The sequence below is a fragment of the Acromyrmex echinatior genome, chromosome 6 (assembly GCF_024713525.1).
Source record: "Acromyrmex echinatior isolate Ae372 chromosome 6, ASM2471352v2, whole genome shotgun sequence".
Lineage (NCBI taxonomy): Eukaryota > Metazoa > Arthropoda > Insecta > Hymenoptera > Formicidae > Acromyrmex > Acromyrmex echinatior.
The window spans coordinates 5,306,528-5,320,022 of NC_141857.1; the positions used below are offsets into that span (position 1 = coordinate 5,306,528).

General features: G+C 38.3%; 2 protein-coding genes across 4 annotated transcripts in view; one reads left to right on the forward strand and one right to left on the reverse strand.

Moving 5' to 3' along the window:
- The window catches only part of Tdg (Thymine DNA glycosylase), a 121,661-nt gene that overhangs the window by 45,960 nt on the left and 62,206 nt on the right, over positions 1-13,495 (reverse strand). Inside the window, exons 2-3 of the mRNA XM_087407407.1 lie at positions 4,565-4,632; positions 1,064-1,281 (exon numbers count right to left, since the gene is read on the reverse strand). Of these exons, the coding sequence (XP_087263533.1) occupies positions 1,064-1,281; positions 4,565-4,632 (286 nt within the window). The remainder of the gene's footprint in view (positions 1-1,063; positions 1,282-4,564; positions 4,633-13,495) is intronic.
- Positions 1-13,495, forward strand: part of Dnmt3 (DNA methyltransferase 3) — a 134,330-nt gene that overhangs the window by 37,637 nt on the left and 83,198 nt on the right. For all 3 annotated transcript variants that reach the window (XM_087407403.1, XM_087407404.1, XM_011069216.2), the window contains exon 2: positions 4,821-4,864. In XM_087407403.1, the coding sequence (XP_087263529.1) occupies positions 4,821-4,864 (44 nt within the window). The remainder of the gene's footprint in view (positions 1-4,820; positions 4,865-13,495) is intronic.

Consider the following 13,495-nt stretch of genomic DNA (forward strand, 5'->3'; position numbering starts at 1 on the left):
GTACCGCAACAGAGGTAATGTTGCGTAAGTAGATCGTAAAACTAACATGAAAATGCAAATCGTTGCGCGCGGTATTGCGCAAATCCCGGAATGGCGATTGCGTGTGTTCTTTATTGCAATTTATTGCTCATAATTTTGATTGTGAGGTGCTAGATACGGCAATACAGCGGTTCCTAATGAGAACCGTCTGCGTTTTTTATTGGCTAATAAGTTTGATGTTTTACGTACGTTTTTTTTTTCTTTGTACGTAACATGTATTTTCTCTATCGATTATCGAGTATTGCTGAAGGTACGTTACAATACGCGATCGCAAAGATTCCATATCGACTTCGATCGCGTTATTTCTTATTTAATTATTACTTGTTTATAAATATCATCGTCTCTGATCTACAGATTTTAAATCGCGCACTTTATCACGTTATAGAATTTCGAGATAATCGTATCGTGTGGACAGTAAATTTTATATTATTATCAATGCGTTACACGAGCATTATTTTATTACAAAAGAGAGTATTTAATCGTTTCGAATTATATCATATATATATATATATATATATATATATATATATATAGAGGATTTACATTTTTTATATATTCACGTAGATAATCAAAAATGTACGAGCGTTAATTTCAGCTTGTTGTGTTAATGTAAATTAGATGAAGATTAGAAATGTTACATATAATCCAAAATTCTGACGTAAGATCGATTGAGAATATGCCGTACGACCATCACACGCAACCTCACCGTATAATTACAAGCAATCACACGAATATGTACATATTCTGCAAGCGTAGCACTATTCCCGACATTTCAACGTTGTAATTTAGCCGCAAAACGTCTCAATTATAGTCTTTCAAACGCTACTATTTTGCCATACGAGAGATACATCTTTTCTCAAGAGATACCCTTTCCCTCTGATTATTTTGGAGACATCGTGATAATGATGAGTCGCTCGTTATCGGTCGCTACGTAAAAGAGCTCGAGGGAAAAGAATGAGAAGGCAGGGAGGAACAACGGGGGACTGGTCAGGGGCGGCAGGGTAGGCGAATATGAAAAACTCACCTGTCCAAGGGCGGAGGCGGTCGAGCCCGGCTGCTGGGGTTGATGCGCTGTCGCCGATATCGGCGTGAGGGGCGTGTGCGGCGTGTGCGGTGTGTGCGGCGTGTGTGGTGTCAGCGGCGTGTGATACTGCTGACTGCTGTCACCGCCGGTGCTCCTCATCTCGAGGTCCGGACTCGTCTCGTAACCGTCGTCCCTCGCCTCTTGCTTCACCATCACCCCTGCACACAGAGACAAGGATAGGGCGACGCCCTTTAGATTTTCGGACCTCGTTCTCATCGCTCTCATCGCCTCCACACCCCGGGAGCTTTCTCGAGGCCTCCTGGGCGTCGTGGAGCGAAAAATTTTCTCACGCGACAACGTGCCGCGCGCCACGTTGTTGCGGTGATTAACTCTTTATAGCTGCGCGCGATAATAACACTCCCCATCCCCCCCCCCCCCTCTTAGTTCACTCTGTGAGGAGTTAAGAAAATAAAAAATAGATGCAGAATGAATAACTGAAGTTGGAGGAGTGGAACCTTGAGAGTGAATTACAATTTACTAATTCTCGAAAAAAAAAAAATACTAATTAAATCACTTACTTCTATTAATATTACATTTACATTGTGATAAATTGTGAAGCAAGACTTCTTTCACCTAATTTTAGTTCCTCAGCTCAACACAGACATTAGACTCCCCTGACGGCTCGTTAATCATTCCCCAAGTGTTTCTTCTATTTTCCTCCCGCGTACGTACACGTTAACTAGCACGAATTATCGCGCTATTAATTCGCGCAGGAACTCCTGTCACTCATCTCGTCGTATTGTGAAATACTTCCTCCGCGTAACTGAGAGAGCAAATGAGAGTGACTCATCGAGTACCGTCTAACTCTAATCTCGGCAGCTACAGGTAAACAGGCACCAGTTGAATTTTCTGCTCGGGCTAGATACAGCTACCAAACGGTTTGCCAGGGATCAAAGTGCGCTTCGAACTTTCGATATTTGTTCGCCAACTTTTTCAAACGATCGAATTTATCTTTTCTACGGCTTTAAAATCGGGGGAAAAAAGCTTGGTAAGTTGTAACTTTCTCCTACGGCTTCCCGTCGAGATGAAATTTACCGCTGTGTATCACAGATGAAAAATAATTCTTGACAAGATTGTGCAAAATAACCTTTCGTACTTTTCAAATAAAAAGTTTCCAAGAGTTGGAAATGATTTTTATTGACTGACGAAAGTTTCGCATCTACATTTCATTTGATTTAATTGCTTGTTAACGGAAGATCTTGTCTATTTTTTTTCATCAACTGTGAAAAATAGTTTTAATCCGATATAAAAATGAGTATCTTACCACGTCGAAGCGGTTGGCGGTAAAGAATGAAACGTCATTAAAGACGTTGTCCATCAATTCTATAATACACAGCGATAATAAAGCTCAAAGTAATGCCGATAATTTGATGGGGAATAAATAAACGAGGCATTTAAGTGATTTAAAAGATTATTGTATAATCCTTGGGCCGAACCGCAACCTTTTGCTCGGTTTAGTATCACCCCGAACAAGTTTTATTGCCGGCGGTATCGTCGATGGTAATTTAATAGCTGAGGAGTACCGAGAGAAACGAGTTAATCGCTCGTCAGAAGATTTACCGGTTAGCCGTTGAAAGCCCCCGGTAACGGCAAATACATTAAAACCCAGCCCACTCGCGCCCATCCGCTCGCTGTCCGACGACGCGTAGAATTGTTCAATTGACCCAGAGAAAAATATTCCACGGATTGATGACTGACAGCCCGGTGAGACGGCGTGTTTGTAATTGGCCTCGGATTTTGCCCCGCGCCTATATTTCGGCACGATTGTCGTGCGCCCGCCACACGCATCGCCGATAACGTGCGCCAACCTGTCCGGATCGGTCTCGCTCTCGGGAAATATTTTTTTACAATTTCGCGCCAATTGTCGGCGATATCAACACGGTTTCGCGAACACCGCTTGCTTTGTCTGCTAGCAGATTCGGCTTTTCCTTGCGAATCATCGTGAAATTATTCATCGAATGATCTTTCAACAGCACAATTCTGCATTTTGTACAAAATTTCATTTTTTTTAGTTAGTGTTTAGTGTCGAAGGACTCGTATTATACTCTGAGAGTTATTCTGAGATGTTCAGAAATTATTTCATCATTAATTTTTATACTGAAAAAACATGGACATTTCAAATATTTTTTAATTAGAGACGAACGAAATGCATTTAACATTTTTAGCAATTGTTTAACAATTTTGTTTAATATTTCACATCCTCCTGATTGGCATATATTATTATTTTCTGTAAAGTGCATAATTTCTTTCTTTCTCGTTTTCTGAAAATTATAAATGTTGGAAAGTCTCCTTTGTTGTTGAAAAAAAAAAATCATGGCAAAAATTGAAATTACACTTAAAGGGACCCGCGATACCGGTGCGTTTCATGAAAAACTTGAGATTTCTGTGCGACGTGTTTTCCGTATATCTATATGACGAACGCCCGCGATGCAAAAGTATCGCAAATAGAAAGGCGTGTGATACTTGTGAGAATTCCATTATAATGAAAATTAATTTCGTAATAAGCTCGCGTTGAAATGAAGCTTTTTCATTGATTGCGCGTTCCGCGCAATTTCCGAGCGCCCGTGCGCGCTCGCCGACCCTTTTTCGTCGTGAAATTCCATGCGAATCTGTTTAATGGCTCGCTCGCAATCGCGAATAAACGCGGGGACAAGCTTTTTGCAGTGCGCGGCGCGTATATACGTGCACGCACGTGCGTATGTATGAGTCGTCGCGACCGCACGTTCGTCGCACGCGCGCGGCTCTCTCTCTCTCTCTCTCTCTCTCTCTCGCTCTCGCCACGCGGGGCTTGTCACACAGTAGCGAAAAATATAAAATTAATATTGTATCTGATCCGTGCGTGGATACCTTCCTCTCTCTCTCTGGATATCCTTTTGCCGCGATAATCGCACGATATTGAATCGTCATGAGGCGGATAATTTTTTCCCCCCTTCTGCGCCGAGAGACTGTCCGCCCGGCCGCGCCGCACAGCCCGGCTAAAATACCAGAGTCAATATTTTCAAATATCCGCCCGACGTTTGATATTTGCAAATTATACACGTATGAGGACTGTGCGTGCGAACGAGCGAGTGAGAGAGCCGTGAACCGCGCACGCGATCGGCTCGCGCGCCAGTTTATGAAAGAGAATTTAGCCAATAAATTTAATGCAACGCTAATTTAATCGGAAGAAAATTTTGCCAGGCAATTTTTTTCGGGACCCGCTAATTAATGAGCACCGGCATGCGGTTCTCTCTCTCTCTCTCTCTCTCTCTCTCCACTTTTATTGCGAGTCGCGGCGGCTTTATTGCCAGTACGCGGTCGGTAGTAATTAAATGCAACGAACGCGCGAATGTTGCACGGCATATTGAATTAGCGGAATTGTTTCGAATCTTTTGCGGAGAGAGCGAGAGCTACGGCAATGTCACCGCGATGTTCAACATCGGGATCTTTTTTTATTCTTACCTTGAGAACTCGCGCAACTCATTGTCGTCGTGCCGTTTGGTCCTCCATTCTGCACCGGTGATGGATACCTGAAAATAAAAACGAAATCTTGAGCACTTTTGCAGACTCATAAGATATTTTTTCTGAATAATAAATGTTTGCGAATTAAATATAAAATTATATTGATTAAATATATAATAAGAAGAAAAATTGTAAAACTATATCAAGTAATATTGTTCACGCTTTATACTTATTGTGAAATGTTTTTGGTTTTCAGACGCGGTTATTTCGGATCACCAGTATGCCGCTCCGCAGCAACAGGTAATACTGTTCGATTGTCTATTTAATGATAAGCTATCTTTTAAGATTTAACGATGTCCGTCGGACATATGTATTGTGCTGCATAGTTAAAATCGACGCGGAACGTGATAATGGGATTATCGTAATTTCCTCGTACAGTTATTTAATCAATCTTAAGCATGTGTGTACATATAATTTCGTAAATTTAACTTCTCATTAAAACGACCAATCAATAATCTAGGAGCTAATTACGTATTATTTCAATATCCTTTTGTCAGCGTTTTTCCAACATAATTTAACATTTTATCGAATTTTCCTTTGATATTGAAAATATCGAATATTACATTTGACAAACCCATTACGAAAGCGGTACTTAATTTAATTAATTTTCAAATTAGCTGTAATGTTCTTTTAGTTAGCTCTTCCCTGTCACATTTAAAAGGGAAAGAGCCCCGGAAACGGTTTTTCTCTAATTAAAATTTCCGTAATGTGATTGTCCTTTATCAAGATAGTTTCTTGTGTATGTTTTCATTTATGTCGGTAGCAAAAAGGGATTGTAAATCTCTTCCGCTTTAATTTACGTTCACGCTCGTGCCACGATTTTGGATTATATATGTCACACTTTCTATTTTTTTATATTAATTTCTTTACGCGGTTATCACGCAAATATCCCGCTGCCGTATTTCCTAAAGTTATTACACAGACAAGACAAGTGGATGAAGACTCCGCAAGTTTTATAAGTTTTAGTTCATGTGACGTAACATGGCGCTTCAACTTTATCTCGAGTTTTTCCTTTCATTTCATTAAAACTTGGCGAGAAAGAGAAGCGTCGTACAAGTTAGTTAAAAAGCGTTGCCGCGGCGGCGGTTATCGAAGAGTAATTATTGTTGCGTACGTTAAAAAATCCGTTGGAAGCACGATAAGGTGTGTAAAGTAATATCATTTAATTTACGTTCAACTGTACGACGTATCGATCTCGATTACGTCACGGACGAGGTAATAAAGATACGCATTAACAATTTAAATACAATGCTGATGCAACGATAACGCACGTCGTAGCGCAACTTTATTTAACGGTTACACGATAGCGTCGTTTTATTTTATTAAAGTACTTTGAAAAAAATTTTTTTTTTTTTTAAACGGAGAAGAACATATAAATTTTAGAAAATTAATGTTTGCGCTGATAATCCTGGAGTGCAGATGGACAATTTGCATTTATCATGGGTGCAACGTCGATTTTTCAAAATTTATCTTTCCGATATACATGCAGACCACTCAATTAGGGATTATTCAAAGGGGAAAAAAGGAATGTCGATTTATAACAGGGACCAGGGGGAGGGGGAGGCCTTGTTCCGTCTCGGATGGTGGACGCGCGCACCATTTAATTGATTGTGCCCGGCCGCGGACGCGCGAGCGGCAATTATGATCGGCGTCCTGCCTCTCTCTCTCTCTCTCTGTTCCGTTGTCCCTCTGTCTACCGACTAATTATGAGGCACGCTACGCGCTCATGCCGTTGCCACGCGCGTCGAAATCGTTTTGCGCGGATTACAGATATTATCGGACGGCCGCGATATTAGAGGCCGCGGGATGAGCGTCGTCGAGCGACACTTAATTATCGCGCGTAGCCGAGCGAAGAACGTATCGTGTCGCGTCGTTACGACGTTGCGAAGCATCGATACCTGATCGTCAGCCCACCGCATGTTCGTCGGGAACATCATGGTTGAACTTTAACTGGAATTAACCTTTTCGCCGCGGCACTGTTGAGCTGCCTGTCTCTTTTAAAAATGCGCAAGGCAAGCATGTGCACCACGATTACGGTGCATTGGCCATGTTTATTATTCCCATGTAGATTACCGACACCTTGATTAATCGTTTCTTAGCGCTTTCTTTATCGCCAAGAGTATGTCACCTTGGCTATAAACGCATATGCGTATTTTTATATGCAACCAAAGGGTTAACGAGAAAACATTACCTACATTGGAAAATGAATCTGCATTGATTGAAATTCTGATTGAAAATGAACAAATGAACATTTTCTGACTGAATATTATAATCCTAAAATAACTGAGGTAATAAGCCAATGAGAATCGACACAAAATGTCCGCGTGTAAAATTTCTTTATATCATATAGATTCTGTGCAGATGTTTATTTGATTCTATGTCAATAATTTAATAGATTTGTTAAAGATGCACTGAAAAAAAATTTCTGATTGAAAATGAACGAATCAGAATTTTATAGTTGAATTTATTAGAATTCTAGTTGAGATAATCGGAATTATGTTTGATACAATATTTCTAAAATCTACTAGAATTCTTACTTTTACCAGAATAATTATATATCAGAATTCCAGTTCTAATTCAAGTAGATTTAACTAGAAAATTCTGATTCCATTTTCCACCAGAATTAGTATTTAATCCAGCCATTTTTCTCATTGTGTGTATGTCGCAAAAAATAAATAATCAGAATAAGAAATCCGAGATAAAAATTAAAACGTCGTAACTTACAATTAATATTTGATAGAATACTTAAATAGTTAGTCACATTAAACCGTAAAAAAAAAAACGATAAAAAGTTGCAGTGAAATTACTATAAATGAAATTAATAATACAATAGTCAATAAATTAAAACTTACAATAGAAAATTGTCATGATAAGATATCCTGATATAGTTAACTAATGTGTATATTGCAATTTATTACGAGCTTGTGAGAGAACAACGGAGCTGAACATATGTTTAACGTAAATTATAAATAGACAATACTTACTAGAATAAATGCGACGATAATAATAAATAATAATAAATAAAGAAATAAAATATGGAAGCATCAAGTGTCTGCGAAAAGGTCAAACAACTGTAACAAATCTCTTAAATTATTGGCATGCGAGATCATGAAATTATTATTTCAGTGATACATTGAAGAAGACCCAAAGCGAGAGTCGAAACGTCTGCACAGAATCTATATGATACAAAGAAATTTTTACACGTGGACATCTTGTATTGTCTTGTTTGGTTCTCATCTTATTACCTTACTTATTTGAGCTTTATTCTTTGAACCTATTCAATTTTTATATATTACATTATAATTTTAGATGAGATAACTAAAATTCTGCATTGATATCATCAGAATCTTCTGCTTCGTTTATTTTCAACCAGAAATTTTCTCAGTGTGCATTCAAGTATAATGGCCGTAATACAGACTTTTGCACAACATATAATGCATAGTGCATGAGAGAATCAACCAATTAAGTCTTCTTTTCCCTCAGATAGGAGGAAAGGAAGGATTCTGATTGGTTGATTCGCTTATGCGTTATGCAAAAGTCTGTGTTGCGGCTTTAAATTGTGTGCGAGTGGATTTTTTTACGTTTGATATGCAAGCTATCAGTTAGAACGGTTAGTTTTAAGAAATATTACTCACCGTTTTTCTCTGGATGAAAAACGAAAAGATATAATGGCTGCTTTAAACTGACGACAATTACGTCGACGATATTTAAAAGAAGACCCAGTGACAAAAAATCATTTGCCGTATGCTATAGCGAGGTAGGACGGGGAATGCCATTGAGATTATAAATAGCGAAGATTACGGAGACGGCGTTGCGCATACGTACGCAGACATATAATTATATCCTGAAAGTAACTAATCACTTGTTGTTTTCCGTATTGCAAAAGAGGATATGCCTCGTTGAGATCTATGCGGTGTCTCGGATGAGAACAAACAAATTTCTCTACTAATTCTAATTATCATTGCAACATCATATGACATAAGACGTTACCTGCAAATAATTTTTCACGAAGTTTCTACCGTTCGAAGGCAGCTAAAATTAAATTGTTTTTTTTTTTTAATTTAAAAATCAACGAAGCTCGCAAGAGCAGCGATAAAATCTTAGGAAATCTAGGTCAAAGTTATGGAGAGAAAGACCATGTCTCTATTGCTTTCGATATCTCGCGTTTTGAGCTTGTACGGATGCGAGATCCATTCCGAACGGCTGCGGAATCGGGTAATTACGGTCTTTGACGTTATTGAGCCTCGCGCGATTAGAACCGATGTGCAGCAATGTCAGGATTATCTAATGAGGTGAGATTATCCTCATGGGAAGTCGCAATTAGCGGTTTAATTTGTCTCCGAATACAATCAAGCGCGATCAGATCTCATCTCTTCGAAGAGACGTGTGTTTCATTTGAGACACGTCACGTTTATTTTCGTGAAAAAAGATCGAAAAAATATTTCCGAGTTCTCTTTCAGGTTTTTTGCTACGTCTATTTACGTTCGCAAATTTTATATCACATATTTACAACAATTACTAACAAATGTATGAAAAATTACTAGAGAAATAATCCCAATTTTTTATTTTGTTTTTTTTAATTAAAAGAATATTCATTTCATGCTGTAACGATGTGATATAAAATATGCATGTATCTCCATGTGATGTCCAGTTGCACAAATGTATTGTCAAGTAATAGTGGGTTTAATGAAGCATATGTGTATATATATATATGTACATATGTATTCTATATATATCTATACAGCATGTGATAAAATGGTAAATGATTTCCATTACACCCCGATTCGAGAACCATAGAGAACGGAATAAGGGGGGAGGGGGAGGGGATGGCACCTCGGATATAGTAGTAATACGTTTGCAGTCATCGGGTTGGTTTACTCATGGATGGATTCTAAAAGCTCTGTCACCCGACACTAGGGAAAGTCATTCGATGAACCATTGACGTCGGTCGGCGATGTAGGCTGCAGCACAACGGTCATGCCTTCTCCCGACAGCGCAGATTGTTGTTGTTGCCGTTTTCAGGTTCATATGATACGTGTAATACACCCGCGTGGATGCAACGACGACGCAAATATTTTGCGCGAGACTAAACGTAAATATCACGGCACGCGCGACGATATTTAATATCTCGGCTCTTTTCCATTATTTCCGTCTATATATTAAAATCCGGATGCGCATTTTCGAAATCGCAGGCGAAAAACAGGGACGCGCCGGCGGCCGTGTGTATTGTACGCGAGCCATTTTAATTTCATACCTGCACATTCAATATCATTTTAGCGCCGCGAGCCGCCAAACCGGAGCTAATAGGCGAAAAAATGTTTTTGTTGTCGACGCATTAATATGGGAGAGCGTGGCGTTTTATCGGCGATATCAGTTTTAAACGTTATCACTCGAGAATATTTATCCTTTCGAATATTTTTACCTCGCATCTCTTCGATGACGTGGGGGCAAAGTGGGACAAAAAGGGGTCCATTATGCAATTTATGTCTTTTTAATTTGATCGTATGTATGGAATTTACAAAAATGTATGTGAAAGCGGTGATTATGTCAAACAGAATCTCGAGTTAGACATTCGATATTATGTAATTGAAGTTTTAATATTTAATTTGTTCCATTCTGTTATCTATCATTAAATTATTTGAGATGTACATACGAATGTACATATTATATATGTACTACACGTGTGTGTGTATGTAAAAGATGCCGAGATTTATTTATTGGCGCTTGATGAGTGTTTCGCAGGTTTTAATTTTCAACAAGCATAAGCAGGATCTTTTCATAAATGCGAATATTTATTTATTATTATACATTCATTTATTTTATATATGTGGCAAAAATTTACTCGATGATATTAAATCTTTTTCATTACCAACACTGCTTGTAAACAAATATTCTGTTATAGATTTTATTGAATAATTATATTATTTTCATAAAAGCATAATAAATATTTTTATATTAATAACAAACGTATGTATATGTGTTATAGAAAAAAAAAAAAAAAAATACTGACAGCTTTTAAACTGCAAATCGGAAACAGAATGAATTTATATTTTCATTAATTAATCGTCGTTGATACGCGCGTTATTTATCGATGTGCTATTTATGATCTCGTTATTTCTTACTCTGGTGGATGAATTAATATCGCATTCGCGGGTAATAAGCCGGCCGGCCCGCGTCGTAATTGGCAAAGCATCGGGTATCACAAATGATTTCAACCTGTTTAACCATACGCTGTCTTCTCTCGAATGTGTCTTTTGCCTCGGATCACACGCGTGACGCACGGCGATGACGACGACTACGAGGGCATTATATCCACGTCCACCGCGAATTTACGCGGTCGACGTATTGTAGGAAGGAAAGAAGAGAAGGCAGAAATCGACTCACAGCCAACTCGGATAATAACGTCAAGTCGCGGGGCCTAAATATCATAATTATCATAGCCCGAGAGAGGAATCCACCGTTCGTCGTCGCCGTTTCTCCACGCACGTTATCTGCGGTGGTGGAGGGAGAGCGAACGGGGCTTTAAACCGTTTCTACCGTGCAATTACAGTCCGCGCAATACAGTCCGCCATTATCTAGAGACGAGTCTATCAATATTGCACGGCCGCGTCTGGATGAAAGGAAAAAAGTTTCCCGCGCCAGCACGTGCCTTCTTGCCTCGCATTTTGTCGTCTTCGATGAACTGTGCTCCTCTTCGTAATACGAGTCTCAAAACCAGTCACTAAATTACGCGTAAGAATTTGCGACAGACAAGAAATTCGTACTCTCCCCCCCTCTCTCTCTTCTTTTTCTTCTTCTTCTTCTTCTATCCATATATATGTTCAAAGAACTTACGTCAAGGCTATGTGACTCAAGGTCGAACTTCTTTTTTTTCGCGAGCAGCATGTTGTAGCATAATAGTATCACATAGAGTGCATTAAAGCAATTTGCGATACGCGGAACAGAAATAATGACGGATTTCAAAATTAATGCCGATGATGCGGACCATTCAGTCATTGTCATTTATCTCGTCTCCAGAGCGAAACGTGATATTTGACAAGATCTGTTTCAACACAGTGATTCATACGTACAGTTACGTATCTTCGTCTTTGAAAGGCGTATCTGCAAATTAACTCGTTTATCAGCTGTTATCTATTCGTGTCAAAGGAACCTTCGAATGCATCGCGTATGGCACATACGCGCCGATAAGTTGCCGTACAAGGTGAACTGAAGTAAAGAATTAACGAATGCGAAATTAAATTTGTGTAAAATATCCTGATGATCGAGTCAAAGGTAAATATCAATTTGAGGATTATTAAATCAACCGTAATTTTTATGCAAGACAAGCGCTACATACCTCCGCTAACAGTTTATCTATATCTATTTATCTTTTCGTTAAATAAAGTATCGATGTTACGATTGTATTATATATTAATATCAAATTCACAATGACAGTCGCAGGAAGTAATTTTACATTTACTTTTATGCATCGCGGTAATTAGATGTATAATTATTTGCATTTTTTCCTTTTTTTTTTATCAGGGTGTTTTACATAAATAAGCGTTTAAAAATTACAACATTGCGATATAACATCTATGCGTGTTTAACATATTACATAAATTATGTGTTCACGCAACTGAATTTATTGCGTTTCGCATCAAAGGATACTCTAATGGAATTGATACTTTAATTATACAAGTTGACGCGTAATATAATTTCTGCGTGCTGCTTGCGATCAACGGGTAGACAAACGTGTCTTACAGCGACTGCGAAAGACAACTGCAATGTGACAGAAAAAAGTGAGTGACGGCGAAATAGTTACGTAAAATGTTGCAGCTCTGGGAGTCTTTACGATTCGATAAAACGACCGAAGCGGACTAAGTTAGATTTATTTCCTTCCGTGAGTTGTCAGAATCATTCGTTGCACTTCCATAACAAACATTTATCCGTTGACGGTCTCGTTAAAAAAGAAGAAGAGACAAAATAAAAAGAGGAACCTCTCTCTTACTTAATTTTTTTCGCCGTTCCGAGGACGAGTTTTTGATTTTTAAATTACACTCAATTATGTTGCTATATTTGTCACAATTGTCATTGGGAAGGAATCCTTCAACAACAACACACAAACCCTCTCACGTTGCTTTTCAAACGAGACATATTGGAAACATGACATGAAATATAATTTGCAACCAACGTTATATATTATTTTTCAACATGATCTTTTTCATATCCGATAAAAGTTTATTTCGATCGATATTACATTCGAGAGAGTCTGCGATTCACTACATTTTTCGCTTTATTTGTTTCTTTTAACTGTATCTGCGAGCGCTTAAAAAACTGTAAACGCAATCATACCGCCATAAAAATTATTTTCTACGTGAAAGATGTAAGAAGAAACGCGATTTTGTTGCAAATGTCATATCTCATCTAATTGAACTAAGTTCTAATTTACGTGTAAAAAATTTAATAACGTTACACCGAATTAGAAACAAAAATTAATAAAAATTGATTAAAAAAAAAAAGGATCAATGAAAGTCGTTCAAACGATCGAATTCGATTATTCTCCAAAAGGCTGAGTACATTTAATAGTACTTCCTTTGCAGCGGGATTTATTTCCCTGAAATCTTCTATCGCATAAGAAATTACGTTGTTAAAATGCACTGCTAATCCTCATAATTGTAGCACGCGCATTTCCGTCTATCTTACGAAAAAGTTGCGACTAGCTGAAAAAAGCGAGAAAAAAGTTATATCCGCGGAAACGTTGCAAGGGCATACCGCGTGTAAGTGCATAGTTTTTATAAATGGTAGATTTTTGTGCTGTAAGCCGCTGAATGATTCATCTCGGGATACATTATTATTTAAGGAAACTTAGACTATTGCATTTTCGTGCCATCT